The 21,288-nt window shown below is 35.8% G+C and overlaps 1 protein-coding gene across 1 annotated transcript in view; it reads right to left on the bottom strand.

Annotated features, from left to right (window-relative positions):
• Positions 1-6,052: 6,052 nt before the first annotated feature.
• LOC134662518 (uncharacterized) overlaps positions 6,053-21,288 on the bottom strand; it is a 60,331-nt gene continuing 45,095 nt past the window's right edge. Inside the window, exons 3-7 of the mRNA XM_063518773.1 lie at positions 13,950-14,067; positions 11,734-11,903; positions 10,512-10,583; positions 7,133-7,222; positions 6,053-6,189 (exon numbers count right to left, since the gene is read on the bottom strand). Of these exons, the coding sequence (XP_063374843.1) occupies positions 7,155-7,222; positions 10,512-10,583; positions 11,734-11,903; positions 13,950-14,067 (428 nt within the window). The 3' untranslated portion in view covers positions 6,053-6,189; positions 7,133-7,154. The remainder of the gene's footprint in view (positions 6,190-7,132; positions 7,223-10,511; positions 10,584-11,733; positions 11,904-13,949; positions 14,068-21,288) is intronic.

The following is a 21,288-nucleotide window of genomic DNA, read 5'->3' as shown; positions in this document are numbered from 1 at the left end:
TGTATTACAAACAAACGCACTAACTTATTACAACTTTAATATTCGGTCTATTCACTCTCATTGCCAACACACTGTTACATTAAATTCCAATAAACTAAAGCACTCGCACTCTCAGCAGCCAGTTAAATTACTATTAACCATTTAGTTATCGACATAAATGTTCGTTAAAACAGTGTTATAAGCTTTTATTGCCGAACGATTTATAGGCCGTTTCCATCGGATTATTACGCAATATACACCAAACGCGTTCGATTTTGTTAAGCCAGTAATTTCCGATTAAGTTGCCTTTTGAGTACGTTATAACGGCCAGTTTACGAGATTTAGAGAAAGAAAATTATAGCTTTAGAGTGGAAACACAAGGAAGCGTGTATTATTATACCTATACTAGTAGTTCACCTCAAGTGGTGAACTCGCGATTCGTTAAAGAAGTGTAATTGCAACAGATAATCTTTTTACTACGGATTAATATACATTTAGGATCCTCAGGTATCAATTTTCAACATGATCAGGTTTTTTCGAAGACGATGATGAAGAAGAAATTAATGATAGTGGCCGTTTTTTACAATATTGTCTTTGTAGCAACCTTTGAACCCTCCGATATAAATTTTCAACATAATCACTAAGAATAATAGTCTAATACTGAAGAAATTTAAAACGGCAAACTGTTTCTTAAGTTCTTAAGACTAAGACCCTAAGACTCTCGTTTTTTAAGTTCTTCCGCACCCTCAGATCTCAATTACCTAAAACGCCCAATTTCCTACGTACCCAGATAACGTTACGGTCCACCTACCCTACCTATGTACCTACGTTATGACCACCTTTTAATTAAATATAAATACTTTTAAATATACAAATAACTTTCCAAAACGGTTAAGAAATGTGCTGAATTAACAAATATACACAATAGGACCGAATTGATAACCTGCTCCTTTTCCTGAAGTCGGATAGAAATTACATTTAAAGTCAAGTAATGTCAGAAACCATAAAATTATTTAAATTCAAATTTTGATATGGTGCCCATTATTCTACTCGTACTAGGTAATTAAGAAGATCAACTTCTAATAATCATACATGGTTACAACCATTTATTACAATATATAAATATATAAAGGCCACTTATTGTTTAGCGCAAATGGACGAAAAACGGGAAAAGAATACTCAAGTACCTAACAGCTCAATCGTTTCTCGGAGTTCCCTTCTTGCTTCGTAGCTAACAAGTCAAATAAGGAGTGCGATTTATTTCCAACACCGGCGGTCAGAGGTGCTCAATAATTTAGCTCAGTAATTCGTTCAAGAGCGTATCCAGAACATCTATTATTCAGTACTAATGCCGAAATTTTCTAGAGCTGGGAAGCTTCAGGGAGTAAATACTAGGTAAAATATACGAACGAAAGTGTGCGTGCGCCTGTCTTAAGGCCAGCATAAAAATAAAGTTAAACATAATTATTTTGAAATATTTATAAAACTGGTTAATTATTCCCATTATCAGTATCGGGTCGAGAAAAATAAATATTTATAACTAAAAAAAAACAATACGTTTTTTTTAAGATTTGTCTCAATCAAATAACTGAGGAGAGTAGAAATCCATGCTACATCGTTTCTAATATAATAATATATTGTAGGTATGTATTGAATTGATGATATAGTCGTAACAATAATAGGGATGATGACACATGTTGAATTTTATAACATCTTGTAAAATAGATAGCAAATGAGCAATTTATCAGAATAATGTAGATTAAAAAAAATATGGAAATGATACAAAAATACAGGACTTGAAAGTTTCATAATTTAAGTTTTTTTTTTAACTTCCAAAAACTATAAAAGTACTTTACCATTCGATTTCTTACATTTAATCCAAAAAAATATTGTATAGTAACTATAATACATAAACGCAATATTTCACGGACAAAAACGCAATTTTCTTATTTTGTTAATTTTGTCCATACTTCAAGATCTCAGTGACCTTGACGACACGTTCACTTGTCAAATTGTAAGGGGCGTTTCGCGAGTGAAGTGCGACTGTCGGACTTTGACTAAAATTTCTGACTTTTGTGTTGCTTTAATGCAATGGGTCCCATATAGACATTTAATCCTAAAAACAAACCCGATCGATTGATACCATAAATGAAAATTAGTCATGTAGCCTATTATACTTGCACTGAAGTGAATAAGAAAGAAAATTAAAATAAAATAAATAAAGCTGAACTACGCTTCTGAGAAATAATTCCAACACCCCTCTAGTCTTTTCAAATACTTACACCATTCACTAAATACACCTGTTACTCGACAAATTAACTCCCGATCGCCCCATCCCTACCGTTCGGTCTAATGCACGCGAAAGTGTTTTCTAATTTAGTAGCAACACGGTCGCTGTTTGATTGATTGCCTTTGTACACAGGGGGTTGAATTGTTTATTCCATTTCGTTACGTTTCGGAGTGTTTGATGCATTATGAATTTGGATCACTAATGGAAACAACTAACATTAGATCAAGCAATAAAAATGTCAAAACACATCTAAATTTAGGAGTTCAATCAGTAGGTAGTAAATTTATATATAAAACAGATATTTTAAAATGTAGTATAGGTATAACGTCTGGCGTACCATATATTCGCGCGTATTGGATTTACACACTGTATTTCCATAGCCCGCCCTCTGAATTTCTTAAAACCACAGTCTCTTGAACATTCTAAATGTGGAAATTGCAGCAAACCAAGTTATCTCACTCGCGAATCTTTCCCATTTTCATGCCTGAATTTGCATTAGAAAGTTAACGTTTGTAGATACGGAAGTCATCTGAAATGCTAATATTAAAACATTGAGCATTTAATGAAGATACAAATCTGGAAAATCAAAGTTGGAATACATTACTTAAAGGTAGCTGCAACCAAGATTCAAGTGTCGGTTAATAATTAATTCTCGTAGAAAAGCGAACGCGACGTTAGGAATAAAAATACATACTGAAACTTATGTCTACTAAACTCGAATACTGATAATGTTGTGGTTAGTTAGTGATAGCGTCGGCGTCTAATCAACTCTATGGCTGCTGCTCGACACAATGTTGGCGCAACTCTGCGCAGCACGCCACTTTCCATGGCGCTATTTCTAGGCCGACTCAAACGACGCTCGTGCGGGATGGCCCTTAAGGTTACTAATATTTGTAACCTTAAGGGTTGTATTGAAGAAGTGTAAAGTTGTGTTACTTTGGTTTTAGGTATATTTTTCGCGTTAAATTTTATAACATACTTAATCCAAAATGAGCATATTAGGTTTTTGGTTAGTGATTATTAAAACAAAGGAATACACAACGAATCTTTTATTTTAATTAAGAAATCTCACAATAAAAGTCTTGAGTGGATCTTATCCATAAACGGCAATATGCACAGCAAATGTATTATTATTATTTCCTTACTCAAAAAAACTTACATATATTTATTATACATACAAATTCCATACAAATAATTATTTACAAGCCCTTATCCATGAACTTCAAATTCACAATTGATTTTATAATTGGTCTTAAATTGCATCGAGAATTAAAAATAAATATCGTTCACGAATAAGAGCGAAAACACTTGAATTTATGTTTAATATTGTCCATAATTCATAATGATGTCCAAAATTAATGTAATAATAAAAAACAAAACAATCTTGATAGGTACCCTGTGTCAAAAGGGGTCGGCCCTCAAATCGAAACACTTTAAACTAAACATTATTTGTACCGAAATACGTATATTGTGATTTCTATTTTATTAAAAATAAATACATTTTCGTGTACTACATACTTACTTTATTTATTCTTCTATAATACGAACTCTTAACTAAAGCAGATATTTTTTTACATTTTCACTTTATGAGTACTAAGTAAATTAAATCACGCATAGTTGCATTTCTGAAATCACTATTTTAGCGCTTTTTATGAACTGTTACATTTTAAAAGTAAAATATAATTAACTAAATATGTTTGACACATTTAGTACTAACTCTTTTTTTTTAAAGCAATGCAGCTTCTTTATTTAATATGGAATAAGATACGAACTGTGCATAAAATGTGCACAAAAAAACGTGTTTTTATTTCAGTCACGCAAGCGCATTAACAAGATTTGCGTTATTTTTACGCTGTTTAACAATTATTCTAACGCTTGATTGACTAAGTGCCTTAAACATCCATATTTAAATCCATATTTAGTAAATGCATACCTATACAACTGGGTCACTTCGATGCAGAAGATACTTTTTTGAACACTAATACAGCGATCTTACAATTTACGAATGTCAATGTGTATTATTCTAAAAAATTGACGGGGTCTTATCAAAACAAATGAAGCCATAATATTAGCTAACAACTACTTTGAAAATACATGACAGATACATAAAAACACGAGCTTCGGCATTTAGGCCCGTGTTCAGAAACTGTACATTTTTTTAATTCAAACGGTATATTATTTACATACCTACTCTAATGTTGTTTAAATAATAAGAATTCATAGAAAACAGAGCTGTACAATTAAATATCTACTTTTATATAATAATGAATTTTAGCTGTCAATACGCAAATCATTTATTTAAGTTGATCTTTCTCCATAAAAGAAACCTTGGTAAATGAATTGCTCATTTTTTGAAGGTAAAGTATTAGTCTATGATAGTTCTCATTATCTTTAAAGTAACGCGTTATTTCGGCCTATTTTCTTTTTTTGGCTTGAGTTTCTTAAAACTATAATTGTAATAGTTGACCTACTTAAATATTACCACAAACAACAAATTTGAAAGATAACTTATTGCTAAATATATTTGTAGACATTAATGGCGTTATTATTTAACGTCTGTCCAATCTAACAAATCGTTTGTCCATATCTGTCATCAGACAAAAACATACAAGTTTGTAAGAGATTGCTAAGTTTTATGAATATGGGGGTAAATTTATTACGACATTGTAAATGCCAGTCCGCGTAGCCAAAATGCCAATCGCTTACGAGTGTAGCGATCGAAACGCAACTGTCACTGTCGCACTAATATGGCAGAGTAAAGGCCTGCGCAAACCGGCAGAGCGCAGCGCAGATCACCTAGGAGGATTTACGCCGCGCAGCGCACACCGGCGAGGTAAAATTCCCCGCGATACCGCGAGCGCCATCCAGCCCCGGCGCTGGCGGCCGGCGCACCAGGGAGCACTTCGGCGCAGGCCGGGGGATGCCGCGGCATGCCGCCGCTTGTACTCTATCACAACAAGGGATTAGTGACTAGTGTGTACGAGTTCTCCCCCGTCGACCCGGCGCTACTCCGGCGCACTCGGGAGGCCTCGGCGCATACCGGGGATGCCGGCGCCTACTGCCGCGGTATCCTCTAGCGTGCTCCTCGATGCCGCGGAGTAACAATCCTCCGTGATGCTCCGAGGTCGGTATCAAAGCATTTAAATTTATGCCTGAATGTAATTGAAATAGGGAAGAAAATACGTGGATAATTTTAAAGTGATCTGCGCTGCGCTCCGCCGGTTTGCGCAGGCGTTAATAGAGAGACACAAAGTGTTTCATCGTCGAAGCGATAGCGATTGTCACCTTGGCTAGGCCGGCAGGCAGGAAAACTTATTTTTATTAGTGTCCCGTAACTTAATTGGTAAAAATGAGACACTGAGATCACATTTATGTCTGTTCGTCAAACACGATTTCATTATTATTATGTCATAATAACATTGTAAAGTTAAAACTGTTCTATTTGTAAATCCAAAATATGAAATCGTAAATGTTTTTAAATGTCTTGCTTGTTAGTTAATGTCAATGAGGATAAGTGTGGCTGCCTGTTTAAGTGTGGCTGGCTTTCAAATTGGGGCCTGTTTACACAGTGATTATATTATATTTATTGCGTGTTCGTTGGCAAATGTATAAATGAACTCGAAATAAACACTAATCAACGTGTAACCAGCCCTAATGTGAAGGCCAGCCACACTTGTCCCGCAGCCAAACTTATCTGTATTTATCTTACAAATTTTAAATTAAGACTTTTTTTTAAACTTTGTCGTTATAGCTTAAAAAATAATCAGTATAAAATTAAATATACAACAAAGAGAGCTGTGAACTATTTTTATAAATTTTGGTAGTTAGTGACACTTTGGATTATGACTAGAGATCATAATATGTTTATCTTAGAATGCCTTCAGTACAAAATATGAACCATTTTATTTACTGGACCTAACCTGCAACAATTAAACAAATGTTAGATGCAACAATAACAATAGTTACTTATCTAATTAAAACAGTAAAACATTTAGATCAGTATATATGTATAGTACGAGCAAATGTTTGAACGTTTACAATTTGTTTTTATAATGTCAATATATAAGATAGGGTAATGAATCACGTCCCGGCTCGTCCCTATCACGCTTGCCACTTTGTGTTAACGCATATAGACATAAAGGTTTAAACAAAATCTAAATTTCATTTTAGAAATATTATTTTTAAAACTTATTTTTCATTCAAAATTGCTCATGGTATGAATTTTTAAACTTGATAAATTAAAGCATCAGGAACGATCTCAAAGGAAGATTATTTTATAATTAAAGGATTTAGTGTAAACATGGACCACCTCTTATATTTTGTTTAGTACAAATATAAATTTACAGAGAGGGTCGTGAATGTGGATCAAATATATATGGAAAATAAAATACACACATGAAACGTAAATTTAATTTTCTTGCTCATAAACAAATAATTATATAAGCATATGAAATGAACGCATTTTAAATTATTCTCCTACCGAAACTATAACTAGCATGTTTAATTTATGAACTAACTAATCTAAAATATACTTACGCATAAATGCCGTAGTAGAAGTAATACTAAGAGATCTACATTTCGAGTTATGTAATAGTATTTGGAAATTAAATACTCCTAAAAATACCTGATAAGTTACTAACATGTCTAAAAAACAGGACAACGAATACAATATGTTACGGACATGACGATATTAACAACAACTGGTTAAATATTACCATGGTCCACATCACAAGTTTAGTCCATATTTACACAATTTCCACTAACTGCGCATAATCATCTATTCTGGACAATATTGAAATTTAAGTAATTTAACTGTTCTTAAGACGGTATACGATTTCTTTCACAATGAGGAAAATGTTGTACCTTTTGTATTCTCTCAGTTGACTTATAATACTAACATTTGAGCTAGAACTGGCAGCGCCACCATGGTGATCGCGGTGTACAAATTTGCCCCTGTGAACAAAATAAATATCAATCAGGTGGTGTATTATCACAGAACAAGTAGAATGGCGATGCGAGCAGGGTACGTGGCGCCGCGGGGTTTTGGGCAAACGCTCGCATGCTACTCGCCCGCGCTGACCGAAAATGAAGTAAACATGCCTTTTTGCGCCACAATAACGTTCAGATTAAGAAGCCAGACGTCAAATCTGTTTAATGGAGGCGTATCCATTCACCACGCACACAAGTTTTACTACTGTTGCGCGAGTGTTAGTAAATGTGGAGAGGAACGAACGGCGATACCGGTTCCGATACTAACTGCGCGCGATAGCCATTCTAACCTCTTTAATATGTTCTGTGTGTATTATGGTGGCATTTTGAGCGCTTCAACGTCGAGTAAAGGATGACTTCACGTTACACTGGGCCGTGTCCGGGCCGGAGCTTCCGGAGCTGCGTTTTCTATGGAAAGCATCACGTGATACATGTCATCTGTCATAGAAAAGTAAGCGCTGGAAGCTCCGGCCTGGACACGGCCCGGTCTAACGTGAGTCATCCTAAGGGTAACATTCCATTTCTGACCGCAGCTGCACTACTGGTACTGAACGCGTCGCTGTTACTGTCAATTTCCATACTAAAATGAACAGTAGTGCAGCTGTCGTTGGAAATGGACTGTCACCTTTAAAATGCACTTATTATCAAGCTGGGTCAAAAAGTGACATTTGCGTTATCGTGTCAAAGAGTGAAGTTTGCTTAATTAGTGAGATAGATACTATTATCAGGTTGTTTTGCTGCTGTTGTTGTCTTTCTGTATTGGAAACAGTATTATATTATATATATATTGTATGAGAAGTAACAAATTTGAATGACTGACTGACATGCAAGGGGAATCACTACTCAATGTCACGTACAATATTTTGTTTATCAGCTTAAGCTGCGTTGCTTAGGCAAGCAAGTACATAAATTATTCAATCACGATGAGTATCATATAATTCATATGATAATCCCAATATACTCATAAACGTCTGTCAAATGCCGTTGATAATCGTTTGAACCCAATCCATCATTTTGACATTTCTATTCAAAATTCAACAGACGTTTGCAAGTAGTTGCTAATTTTTATAAATAAGGGAGTTAATAATTTTTATAAGTAAGAGTATAATGAAAATAATGACGAATAGTTTGAATGTTTATCGTAACCTAGTTATATTCGATATTAGGTTTTTATTTTAATCAAATTTTCAATATTTTTTACGTTAATCAAACGGGCTTTTATTGACCGAAGCGTTAGCGAATGTCTCCGCTTTAACTCGGGCATTCGTATGTCCGGATGTTCTCCTCTACAGGTCGCAATTCTTAATATATTTTCGTGAAATTTTGTGACCAGATTATATGATTAAATAATATTTTTTGACGATCCCGTTTTTGGAAAAATAACAAAATTCGGAAACTGGCGTAAAGGACTTAAGCGCCAAAAGCGTCTATGGCGCTTAATACCATTGTGAGTTCACTGTGACAACGACTCAATGAACGAAGTATTTTTCACTTTTGCATTTTCGCGAGGTCTCACAGAGCCACTAGTTCAGTTTATACATATATACTTTCGTTTTAAAATCGTAACCGTCAACAAGTTCTTTAGGCATAAGTACTTTGAAATGCCCAAAAAATTACTCAATATTCATTATTTGCGAATTTTGCGATGGTCTTTTGCTATTTAAATATTATATGATTTATATGACACAGCGCTCAAATAAATGTCCATCAAGTCTGTATCTGTCTGGTGGAATATTCGTATTTTAGCCATATTACATATGTAACCGGTAATGTACCTATATTAACAGTTCACAAAGCTGTAATAAATCAAGTTTCTTTAGACGATAATAAAATTAATCTGTGTTTTATTGTCTCAATCTTCTAATTGGATGAACGAGATTTACACTACTTCGTTGAACATTAATTAAAGGTACCTATTAAATTTCTTAGCAGATATCAATTTACACTCTGAACAATTAGTCGTCTCTTTCCTTCTCGAGTAAGGCTTAGTGTAAAAGAACTTGTTATAGAAGATAATGATTTACGGTTTCCGGGAATTTATCGCTGTTATATAAGTTTTATATAATATGTACATATATACAAATATGTTTCACTAACTAGGTTTATCAAATCATCATTACTCGCAGACGAAGTTGCGGGCCGAAGCTTAGAATTAACATTAATAAGTTGCTGGTAAATTATAGACCTAATAGTCATACGTCACACCAGTGCTGCAACGTAGTTTATACCCATTTATAATATACACATTTTAAGTTTGTTTCTATTACGAATACAATCGCAAACAAACATTACCTATGTCATAATATAATATGTACCTATACGGGCCCTATTCTATTCGACTGAATACATCGTGTTTTTATTTCGTACGCACACATCAGTATGTGCCGGGACACGTGTTATCGAGATAAGCTAGTACTTATTTGAAGGCCGATTTTGATTGAACAATTTTTTATGGTTTTGATCTTATTTTGACACGAACTCGGCGATCGTCTTGGTAATGTGTGCGCATCTCACGAACGCCTTTCATTTCAGTACTTAAGTACCTATCAGCGAGATCATTCTCAAGTTCGTATCATACAAGTTAAATGCTGTAACAAATCATTAGGTTAGAAACTTTCCCGCTTGTCCCGGGTCACGCGTACCTAAGTACAAGAAAATTGTCGTGCAATATATCAATTTTTATCTTAGCGATTACATTTTTTAACTCTGTGGTTAATAAAGGTCCGAGCTATCAAAAACCATACCACAAGTGACGTCAAAGTGAATATTATGAAGTATTGCTAATTTTCAATACTTAATTGAAATGCTTGATGTTGTTTTCCTTGTGTGCCACATATTCATGTTTGGTGAATTTTAATCCTATAAAACAATGATTTCGAGTGCCTTTTAGCGACGAGAAAAAATTTATCGACCCAAATGATGAATTAGACATAGCTAAGGTAGGTACATCACTATATGGATACACATCAACCCTTTAATTGTAAAATGAAATATAGTACTTACAAAGATTTGATCGTAGAAAAAGAAAAGGTCTTAGTCTTTAAAAAATCGTGCCCCTTAGTTTAATAAATGACATAGACGAGGGAGATATATATGTTTTGTGGTCACTGGATTGGGCAAAATTAACTTTTGATAACCAGAATTACCGCATAATGAACAGCGCCATCTACACCATCGTTCATATTTCAAGCCCGAATATAATACAACCAATTAATTATAAAAACCTATAGTAGTTTTCTAAAAGAACATTTACCTTTTGAACCAACCGCTGCAGCCAATTGCATATCCGCTGCCGTAGGCATCTCAGGAGTTGTGCTTATAGGTCCTGCAACAAAACAGCTGTTACAACCACCAACATTGTCAGGTGGGATTTGGCTTGAACGATTGTCCACAGCTATATTTTCAATGTATTTTCCCCAAACCAATTGACATTGTAAGTATTATTTGCTAAAAGTAAATTAGTCTAATACCTCGGGGATACTATCGAAAAATGTGTAATTGAAAAAGTTGATCCATCATATTAATCTTTCTTTCAAACAGACCCAACATTACGTCACTGAAACCAATCGACGTAGAAGTATATGCCTTGTTGACTTTTAATTTAGGATCGGCAGAGTGCCTAAAAAAATGTTTTTCTGTCCGACCCACCGATATTATGTTTAAAGAATTTTTCGTACTACAATGGACTTAACGAAGCATAAAATTATTCACGAGGACTGCCTGCAGGAAATGTTTCATCTCAACTTTATACAGTAAGATAGCTGTGTACACAAACTTTCTGCTGATAAAAAGCTTAAATGGCCCCTCTCGCAAATTATTCCGCAAAATTGTTATTTTCATGCCTACGTTCAAAAAAATATTTCCATCCCCTATTCTTGCCGGGCTCGGCCTTTAATGACGTTCGTCGACTTAGAAAACGGTTAAATTGCTTGTTTTAAATAAATAAACAGCGTTGTGTTTATGTCGTCCTGTATTATTCTTTTTGCAACCGTTTTAATATTTTGCTTGCTATTAAGTATTTAGTAACTATATTATTAAAGAAATTTCATAAAATCTCTGGTAGATATAAATATTATTCTACCTACTTTTATTTTTCCCTTGATCCATTATCTCATTAGCACTCTTGTTACTAAACCACACATTTCAAAGGGGCATAAATTTAATTCATTCTTTATTGTCACTGGAGCCCCAAAGGTAGTTCCTAGTTTCTTACAGCCATTAGCAGGTAACTGTCTGGTTGTGGGCGGGACTTAATTTGCACAAGGCATTAGCATGTCAATCCTGGGACTCCGGCAATACCCTGTCGACACGGGTACAATAATGAGGCATCTTTTTCCTTCCAATTATTTTATGTAGGTAGTAGGTACCTACTCTTGTTAAAGTTTTTTTTAACCGATTTTTTATTAAGTAGCTAAAGGTATAATCAAATTGTTTTATTAATGTGAGCAATACCTACCTATGTTTTATCAAATTACCTGGGTAATAAATGGCTTCCTTCCGTACCGCGTATTTTGCTTGCGGTATCCTCAGGGTACAGATGAACTCAGCGGGCGATGGCAGATCCTCATCGCGTAGCGTCACTGATGCCACGGCCGAATACCTCCCGTTCACAAGTTTAAGGTTTCTAGTTACGCCATCTAGTAACCTATAACAAAAATATTTTGTCAAACATGATACCTATATATATTTTGGGGATCTCAGAAACGGCTCCAACGATTTCGATGAAATTTGCTATATATATGGGGGTTTTCGGGGACGAAAAATCGATCCAGCTAGGTCTTATCTGTGGGCAAATGTGCATTTTTGAGTTTTTATATGTTTTCCGAGCAAAGCTTGGTCTCTCAGATATTATCATCATTATATTCGCAATTGTTGTAGTCATTTGTAGTAATGATATTACATTAAAGCAAAGCAAGCTGAATATTGGTGTCAAATTGAATTACAGTCCCGGTAGTTATTTGAGCTTCACTACAACCCTAAAAAAATTTACTCAGTGAAAAAGATCTCTCAATACAGTAAAAACATTTTTTTTTACCATCTCATTATTTGGTAGTCCAAATTTGTATTCCATGGGACCGGTCTATTAATTACTAACCTACCGATGTATCTTCGACCTACACAAATTAACATACTTCCCAATTTGCAGGACTGTTCTCAAGATTTCGATCTTTGTCATGTAGTTAGATTGTCCTAAATAATTGTGCAGCGATTTAAACATTTTGCAGTCAAAATCAGTGCAATCTCAAACATAGCGTATGACCAGATTGACCGGTCGTTCGGGAATATCAGGTGCAAACCGCAATGCGGCTAGTATATGCATTGATGGCTTCTAACACGGGAAAACGACTACTAAACTCAGGCATGTCCAATTCAATTCAAAATCCCCTCTCCAACCGCATGTTAAACGTCGGAGGCGGACAGGGCAGGTCAGCATAATTTTGACGGTTACAGCGTTTGGTAGGAATTAGAGAGAAATCGCGAAACGGAAACTTTAGTGTTTGAGGTTAAGCGGACTAGATGGAACAGCTCAGAATTGAACAGAATTTATAATACCTGATTACAGCAGAGTGCACTTTCTAATTTCAAGACACGTGCGATTGGTATTGATAACCATCCTCCTCTAAACTATTTAAGTTTACTTTTAAGATTAATGTTTTTAAGTTTATTATGATGCCAATAGGCAGTGTGATAAAAATATACTAATGCGTCAATCAATATTTTTTTGTCTTTTGATCCAAGATGCTACAGTATAGAAGCTACATTAAAAATGTGTAAGTAACTAAGTACCAGTCTTAGAAATTGTAAAATATATAAGGAACTTAAGTGACTCCAATTTACTGATATTGAGTATCCTTATCATTATTAGAGAGCTATAATACCTACTAGTATTGCCCAATAGAACAAGAAAATACTATATTTACTAAAAACCCGTACAACAATGTAAGTATAGAAATGATAGAAATTATCTTTAAAATATTCAATTAAGTAAGTACTGATGTCTGATTACATGCGACATTTTAGTAGGTTAAAGAGAAGATTTAATAGTTTTAGTAAAATACCACGTAGGTATCTGAAAGTATTTGTGACCACAGCAGTATGTCCACTTGTCCAGTGTAGGTCATTCTAAATGATCTATGTCGAGCTAGCCTTAGAGAAGTTGTACAATTTGTAGAGCAACGTTAGATAACGAGTGATATTTTCCTTATTATCTGACTCAGATGCATTACAGCTATTGATCGATGGAGGTCAAAGAGATGTATAATATTGTTCTAAGCAAAGGTAGGTATTTGCTTAATTGCGAATAAACAAATCAGTGCAACATAAATGGTTCCGCTTCTGCAGCGTTGACGTGGATGACGTCACTATCAATCTCTTTAGGTGACACTCGCGGCGATACTGCTGCGGCGTTAACGCGGGCGATGGCAACAGCAGTTGCATAACATTGTCGCAAGTGGCTTTATAATTATTTACGATACAAGTGCGGAAAAGAGGAAATTCGAAACGAGTGGCGATAAAGTAAAACACGACCGAAGAGAGTGTCTTAAATCGACACGAGTTGCGAATTACCTATTCGCACGTGTATCGTACAACCTTTTACAGTACATATGGCCCTTTAAACTTTCGACATAGGCACGGAAAGTGCTCATTTCGGCACTAGTGCGGAAAAGTAGCACCATATAAGTGTAAATACCTCTCAGGCGTTGCTAGCGTTAGATTGGGTGCTGGGTACGCTCCCTCTGCAGCGCAAATGACGTTCACTGTATCGTCATCAGTCTTGTTCTGGATTAGGCGGAAATTTGTCTCGGGAACTGAAAGAGAAGATAACAAATTAAAACGTACAATAAGTCCCAAAAAAACACATTAAATACGTCATGAAATTCAAATATTTAAATGTCGGTATTAAAGTATGGTATAATAGGTATACAGTTTATGCTACAAGTCCCAAAAAACACATGATGAAATTCAAATATATTAAAAACGGTATTATAAGTATGGTATAATAGGTATTTTATGCTACTGTAATAGTTTTGCGGGCTAATAGTTTTCCTAAGAACTTCATTATTAGCTCTACTAATTTGGTTTACCAGTCCCGAACCGCAAATAGTAAACTATTGTATTATGTTTTATGATCACAAGTTACTTAATTCACTATGACGCAAAACTTTTGACTACCCCCTTGACGTTGAAAGTTTACCGTGACTTAACATAATGAAGACGTAAACCCCAACTTAGAAATACCACAGAAGCGTAGATGCATTGTTTTTTTTTCAAGCACTTTATTTTATTCTAATAAATTATAATATTCTCAACTAGGTACCTACTCTTCATTCACTGCAATACAATATTCAATATTCTACCACATGGTCGGATTTAGAACCACATGCTTACTTAAGTGGATTTCTTTTTAATTTTAAAATAAGATACAAAGTAGTTACCTTCACTACATAGTATATAAAACAAAGTCGCTTCCCGCTGTCTGTCTGTCCCTATGTATGCTCTTTCTAGATCTTTAAAACTACGCAACGGATTTTGATGCGTTTTTTTTAATAGATAGAGTGATTTAAGAGGAAGGTTTATGTATATTTGTTAACCCGTGCGAAGCCAGGGCGAGTCGCTAGATATAAATAAAGAAAGAAAAGATTTTGTTTGTCCACCATGGCGTACAGTACATGCGGAGCTGGCACGAAACAAATCCGAAGCTTTTAAAAATGTTTATCTTTGGACGTGGAATTGTAGTTGAAATTCTTATAAGACATGCCATGGATGCAGAGATTGCAGAGGCCTTTTGGTCTCGAATAGTGCTTAGTATAATATAATTCTAGTGTAAGGTTTAATGGCGTTATTCATAAACCCGCTTCAGACCTGAATTAGCTAATAATCACTTAATCTGTCATTTTGACTTAAGGTGACATTCCATTTCCAACTGCAGCTGCACTACTGCTCCGGCATTACTGCGGCGGCCTGAACGCGTCGGTGTGATTGTCAATTTCCATAGTAAATTGAATGACAATACCGACTACATGTAATATGGTCAATTTAACGTATTTCCGACCGCAGCTGCACTACTGCTCCGACACTACTGCGGCGGCCTGAACGCGTCGGTGTGATTGTCAATTTCCATAGTAAATTGAATGACAATACCGACTGCATGTAATATGGTCATTTTAACGTATTTCCGACCGCAGCTGCACTACTGCTCCGACACTACTGCAGCGGCCTGAACGCGTCGGTCTAACTGTCAAATTCCATAGTAAAATGAATGACAAGCCGGACTGCACGCAGCATGGTGATTTTCGCGCATTTGGTGTATTCTTGCAACTGCGGCAGCAGACCGCACGTCAAATCTGTCACTGCACTGAAATGTCTTGGTCACAGATATCAGTAGTTATAAGCAAAGAGGATATAACCAACTACGTTCTAAGGAGTTTATAACACCCAAGGATAAACAATCCCGATAGTAGAGTCTGTTCGAAAAGAGAAGAGTCGTGGAATGTATTGGGCGACATACATTTCACGACTTCTCTTTCCGCACAGATTCTACCTACTGTTAATTTTTTGCTAATCTATTTTGAGCCATATCACAAAGCAAGGTAGGAAACCAGAAAGAGAGCGTCAAATCCGGAGAGTTAACTATAGTCTGGCAAACCCAATTTGCCAGTAAATATGAACAAAGAAAACTCTACTCATCGATTTCTTTTGGGTGTTAGTACTAGCCAGACAAATATATTATGCTTCTCTCTGTCTATGTTTGAAATGAGACAGTCCCTGGCCAAACTATATTTTCCTAGGTATTAGGGGCAAAGCTTTGTTTAAAACCAAATTGATTCACGAGAGAAGCAAATGGTTGAAAAAAAATTAAATATTAACAGTTGCGGTGGTTTCAAGGCTTGAAGGTTAAATAAACTTTGCAGAGTACCTACAACACGGATCATCCAGTGAACGCATATAAACCATGGAAGTATTCTGTCCGCTCAATTATGACCCAACGTAAAGTATTCGATTGTAGGCGGTGCTTACAGACTGTTCGATTGGCAACTTCAGTGCGGCCGAGATGACAGTCAGTGACGGATGGCTAAATTGGTTTATAAAAACTACGTTTTTTTGTAATTAAAAATGTCTTCATGTGTCGTGAAGTGGTGCAGAAGTTGTTTTAGTTCATATCAAGGACAGTGGAATCACTTTTCACTTGTAGTAAACAGATAACTTCAGTAAAATTTGGAATAAACATGACGACATTTTTTCAATACTACCGTGCTAAGCTAAAACGTAACAACTGCATACGACTTTCATAACAACATACGACTTTTTAAATTGCGAGGATAATAGGGATGGTTTTATGCCAAATGAAGAAGACTATTTTATTAACTTATGTTTGGTTTAGGCATTTTCTATATACAGTAGAACCCGCTTATAATGACATTGAAGGGAAGTAACAAACATACTAAGCGGATGTCATACAAAGCATAGTTGATAAACTTCAAACTATTTTGTGAGAGATGAGTTTTATTAACCTTATACCAATTATCAACTTTCACCGAGAGTAAAAACTAAAACAATTTAAACGCCACAGACGTCCTCGCAGGGAAAGATGTGGGGCCGGCCACGAAAACCAACGAATTTGTCAGTATAACCGGACATAATTCCATAAAAATAGTATTTATAGGTCGAAGTTATCTTTGTCACAAAGAATTTCATATGAAAACTAAACTTCGCACAGTAATTGCGTCATAGTAAGCGGTTGGTCAGTATAAGCGGAGTCATAATAAACGGATTCCACTGTAATTATAAATGTAGTAATAAATTCCTTCTTACAGATTTGTATTTTCCTTTTTTATTTCATGAGATGGAGCTATAAAAAAACTACCTAGTTATTTCAAATTAATAATCAAATTTGGTATTGTCATTTTTCATTACTTTCCATTCAGATTCCCACAAGATGCTATTCGCAGAGAACTATGGAAAAAAGCTGTCCAATTAGAGAGACATGAAATTGAGTGGATGCCTGGCAAGATATATAATGTTCTATTCATGAGATTACCTGTGAGATAATCATACCAGGTCTCCTATATGTTGATACATTTTTTTCTATCACGCTTTCACTGAATTAATTTAACAAATACACACATTATCTCAAAATGTTGATCATTTTAATCCACCCTCTACTGTCAATATATGTAGGTTCTCTCTCAAACCATTTCCGTCAGTAGAAAAGAGCGGCGAATTTAGAAAATGTAAGCGCGCGAACGGTTATGGTCCCATACAAAATTGTAATTATGCGCCTTTTTCTACTGACAAACTTGCTTGACCGGCTATATACATATAAAATATTTCCATTGGAACTGAAAGTGGGGATTTATTGTGACTCCGCCTGTTCAAATGTTTTTGACCCGATTCGTGTACCTACCCATGTAAACTTTGCAGGCTGTATAGCCTGTCCGATTTCTAAGATCAAGTTCGCCATACATTTACTATGGCGTACTTGATCTTAGAAAAACGGACAGACTATACCAGTACGGCTACCATCAGTTTGGCACTGACAAACGCCGTCGAGAACGTAATTTACTTTCTATACATCTCGTTCGTACTCGCATATTAGTGCAAACGAGATGTATAGAAAGTAAATTACGTTCTCGATAGCGTAAATGTCAGTTTTGACACTGTCAGTGACTCATGGTACGGGCTCTGAACGTGACTTCGCACTGCCATACATATTGATAATAAAATATACAAAATACTTATTATAGCGGAATACATTTATACCTACAACAATGAATATTTAATTATGTTGAGTTAGTCTGTCATTTAATTTCATAACAACATTTTAACTAGTTATTTTTTAATCTGCATTAAATTATTATACGTGAATTATTTGACTGGTTCTTCAATGTATGGCATAAACCTATCCCTGTCCAAGTCATATTCTAATCAAATATGAACCGCGAACTCTCAGCGGCCAGTACGTACAGCAAGAAGGTTATTAGCGGATTAATGTCGCTGATTGGTAGTTATTGACATTATATGCATTTCATCTACACTTAGCTGTGTACGTTAGTGTAATAGAGACAGGCTCTGTAAATGTATCGTCTTATTTAAATGTAGGCGTAATTGTGTATGTGTGCTAATTTGGCCCGAGAATTTGAACGGTTATGTTCCCAAAGGCGGTTTCCAGTTATATGCTTTCACTGGGATCATCACACCAACACGAGGAAAATATTTATTATTCAGATTAATTTATTAAAAGTTATTTATATCAGCCAAAGTCAACGAAATAGCTTTCTTCATAAAGGATTTCTTGTCTGGCCCGTCAAGTTTTACATGGTCTGGTCATTAACTGTTACTGTCAAGAGCGCCATCTCCCATGGTCACCTGCAACACAAGAGCAATTATAAGATTTCAATTTGCGACTGGACTATAAAATATGAAGTGTAAATTGCTCAACTATAGCACTTACAAATGCATTTATTAATTTATACCTTTATAACTTTAGGTACCTGAAGAAAGTAAAATTGCTTTAATATTGAACCTCAGAAAGATAAATCTGTAATATTTGGCTAATACCGAACGTCGTGTCACATCGCCTTCTCCGGAATCCACCAATCACTTTGCTGATAAAAGAACCTACCTGGGGACGTTTATCGCAGACTTCTAAATCCAGCCGGCAGTGCCCGCACGTTTCTGACGGCCGAGTACCTACCTACTCTCCACTGACTGACACTGCCAGCTGGATTTGGCTGGATCACGTACCTACGTGATTGTGGATCAAGTGCACACCCCGTATACTTCACAAGCTACATGAGTCTCGCTCACGTCGGATTGCTGTGTGCTGTTGCGGTCGTCACGCATTTAGCCAAGAAGATGGGGAAGATAATTTCAAAATGTTAGCTTACCTTAAGTAATTTTTCCTCTGCACTAATTTCATTTGGGTACTTAATTTGGGTGTATTTAGTAAATTATTAAGCCTCAAACACCGTTGAATTGCTTTTCATTTAATCGGTAATATTCCCTGAAGCACAACGATAATTCAATATCAGATTTTATTGGTGACTGCCTCTGACTCCCGTAGAAAGGCAATCTGGTCTTCTTTTTCGTTAGCATGTAGCATTATTGTAACTTGCTTTTTCTTGTAAAATATACGAAAGTAAATTAGTATTTTTATTTATACGTCTGACACTGACATTGATTGACAAGCAACACGAACGCTGCTGCGACTGCACGACGCAACAGCAGCAGTCGCCGCCGCTATCGCCGCTGCAGTAATGTCGCACCAGTAACGCCGCAGCAGTAGTGCAGCTGCAGTTGGAAATGGACTGTCACCTTTATGTAATTTCTCAGAAAGAAATAATATAAAACATTTTTGTTTTAACTTACCAGTATATATTAATTATTTAATAAAACAGACATTAAAAAACAAAATAAATAAATTATAAATCTAGCCCTAAATTTGCCTGAGGCATTGTTCCCAGGACGCTAGCCGCGTTCCCCCTATGCACAGTGAGGCTGAGTTGTGTGCAAAAAATGTGCCAGCTCGTAGGTCGCCAGACACCCAGACTAGTTTGGTAGAAATTTCTTTTACTAGTTTTTTGGTGTCTGACGACCAAGGACCAAGAGATTCAATTGCAAGTGACGCAAATACATATTTCGTTTTCAAGAATGCATATTTGCGACACTTGGTAATTTTGGCGTCGTCTGCTGCCGTCCCTGAGGGCCTACCGCGAACCACGTTCGACGTGTTGCCTCCCTGTCACACTTACGTACGAATTTACAAGTGCGACAGAGAGGCAACACGTCGAACGTGGTTCGCGGTAGGCCTTCTGGCCTCCTGGCAGAGCCCCGGACGTGGGATGGGGCCAGCGTATCAACACAAGTTATATCCCACGCCAGGGGCCGCCCCAGGAAACAAGGTAGCCAAACATAAATTAACTAAACGAGGCATGGATAGTTTTATGAGTACGAGTAATATAGTAAACTGTTTAGAAGTATTTCGGCCATATTCGAACTTTAAGATACGTCAAATACTAGAGATTGAAACGATATGGATTGGATATGTCAGTGCCAAACAAGTGTCAAAAGTGACGCGTTTGTTTGAAGTAACGTCACTTTTGACACTTGTTTGACACTAACATATCCATTCCATATCGTTTCAATCTCTAGTATTTGACGTATCTTAAAGTTCGAATATGGCCGTTTATCACGCAGGTAACTATATTATGGTACTACGTAAATATCAAACTTCACTTTCGAACATATTCAAATATATCCCAATTTTAAAATAGAACTAGAACTGTAGAGTATGCATGGATTGATAACGTATCTGCAAAACAGGTATTGGTACATATTTCATTGCCATAATACGTAAGGTATACTAACATACATTTTTATCTTAGTCACATTATCTTCTTTAATATAATTTAATATTTAGGGAGAAAAGGTCATTGGCCTCCTACTTCACCACTATACATACATAGATATTGCAAAGTTTGCAAATTCTCGTTCTTCATTTATATTCCATAGTACTTAGGTAAGTACAGCAACTTGGAACATCAGAAAACGAGATCATTGAACCCACCCGTCGTACAGCTGTTGCTAACTTGAGGTATTTCGGAGGTACCTACAACATTTTAATTCAGTAGTGGGAAATAACCCACCTGTACTAATAAGGGTTAGCAATTAAAAATATAATTACCTGAACATAAAACTAGTTACAAATTAAATTACAACTAATCACTATCATAAAACGAAGTTCCCCGCCGAGTCTGTCTATATGTTCGTGCGATGAACTCAAATTAAGGATTTTCGGGTGGTTGTCTTCTACCAATGGAGTGATTCTTAAGGAAGGTTTAGATACCATAAAACGTTCTCATAGTAAGTCATAGTAATTTTACTTTAAAAACAATATAATGCCAATGACGTAGTAAATGTGAAAAGATTTCACATTGGGTCAGGAATCAAGTTGTTTGATAGTAAGGACCTACGTTGTCTGTTTAAGCCATTATCCGTGTTTTATAAATTATAAGCATTTAAATCTCACA

Source organism: Cydia amplana, chromosome 3 (assembly GCF_948474715.1).
Source record: "Cydia amplana chromosome 3, ilCydAmpl1.1, whole genome shotgun sequence".
Classification (NCBI taxonomy): domain Eukaryota; kingdom Metazoa; phylum Arthropoda; class Insecta; order Lepidoptera; family Tortricidae; genus Cydia; species Cydia amplana.
The sequence above is the reverse complement of the archived record's forward strand: the minus strand, read 5'-3'. Positions and strand labels throughout refer to the sequence as shown.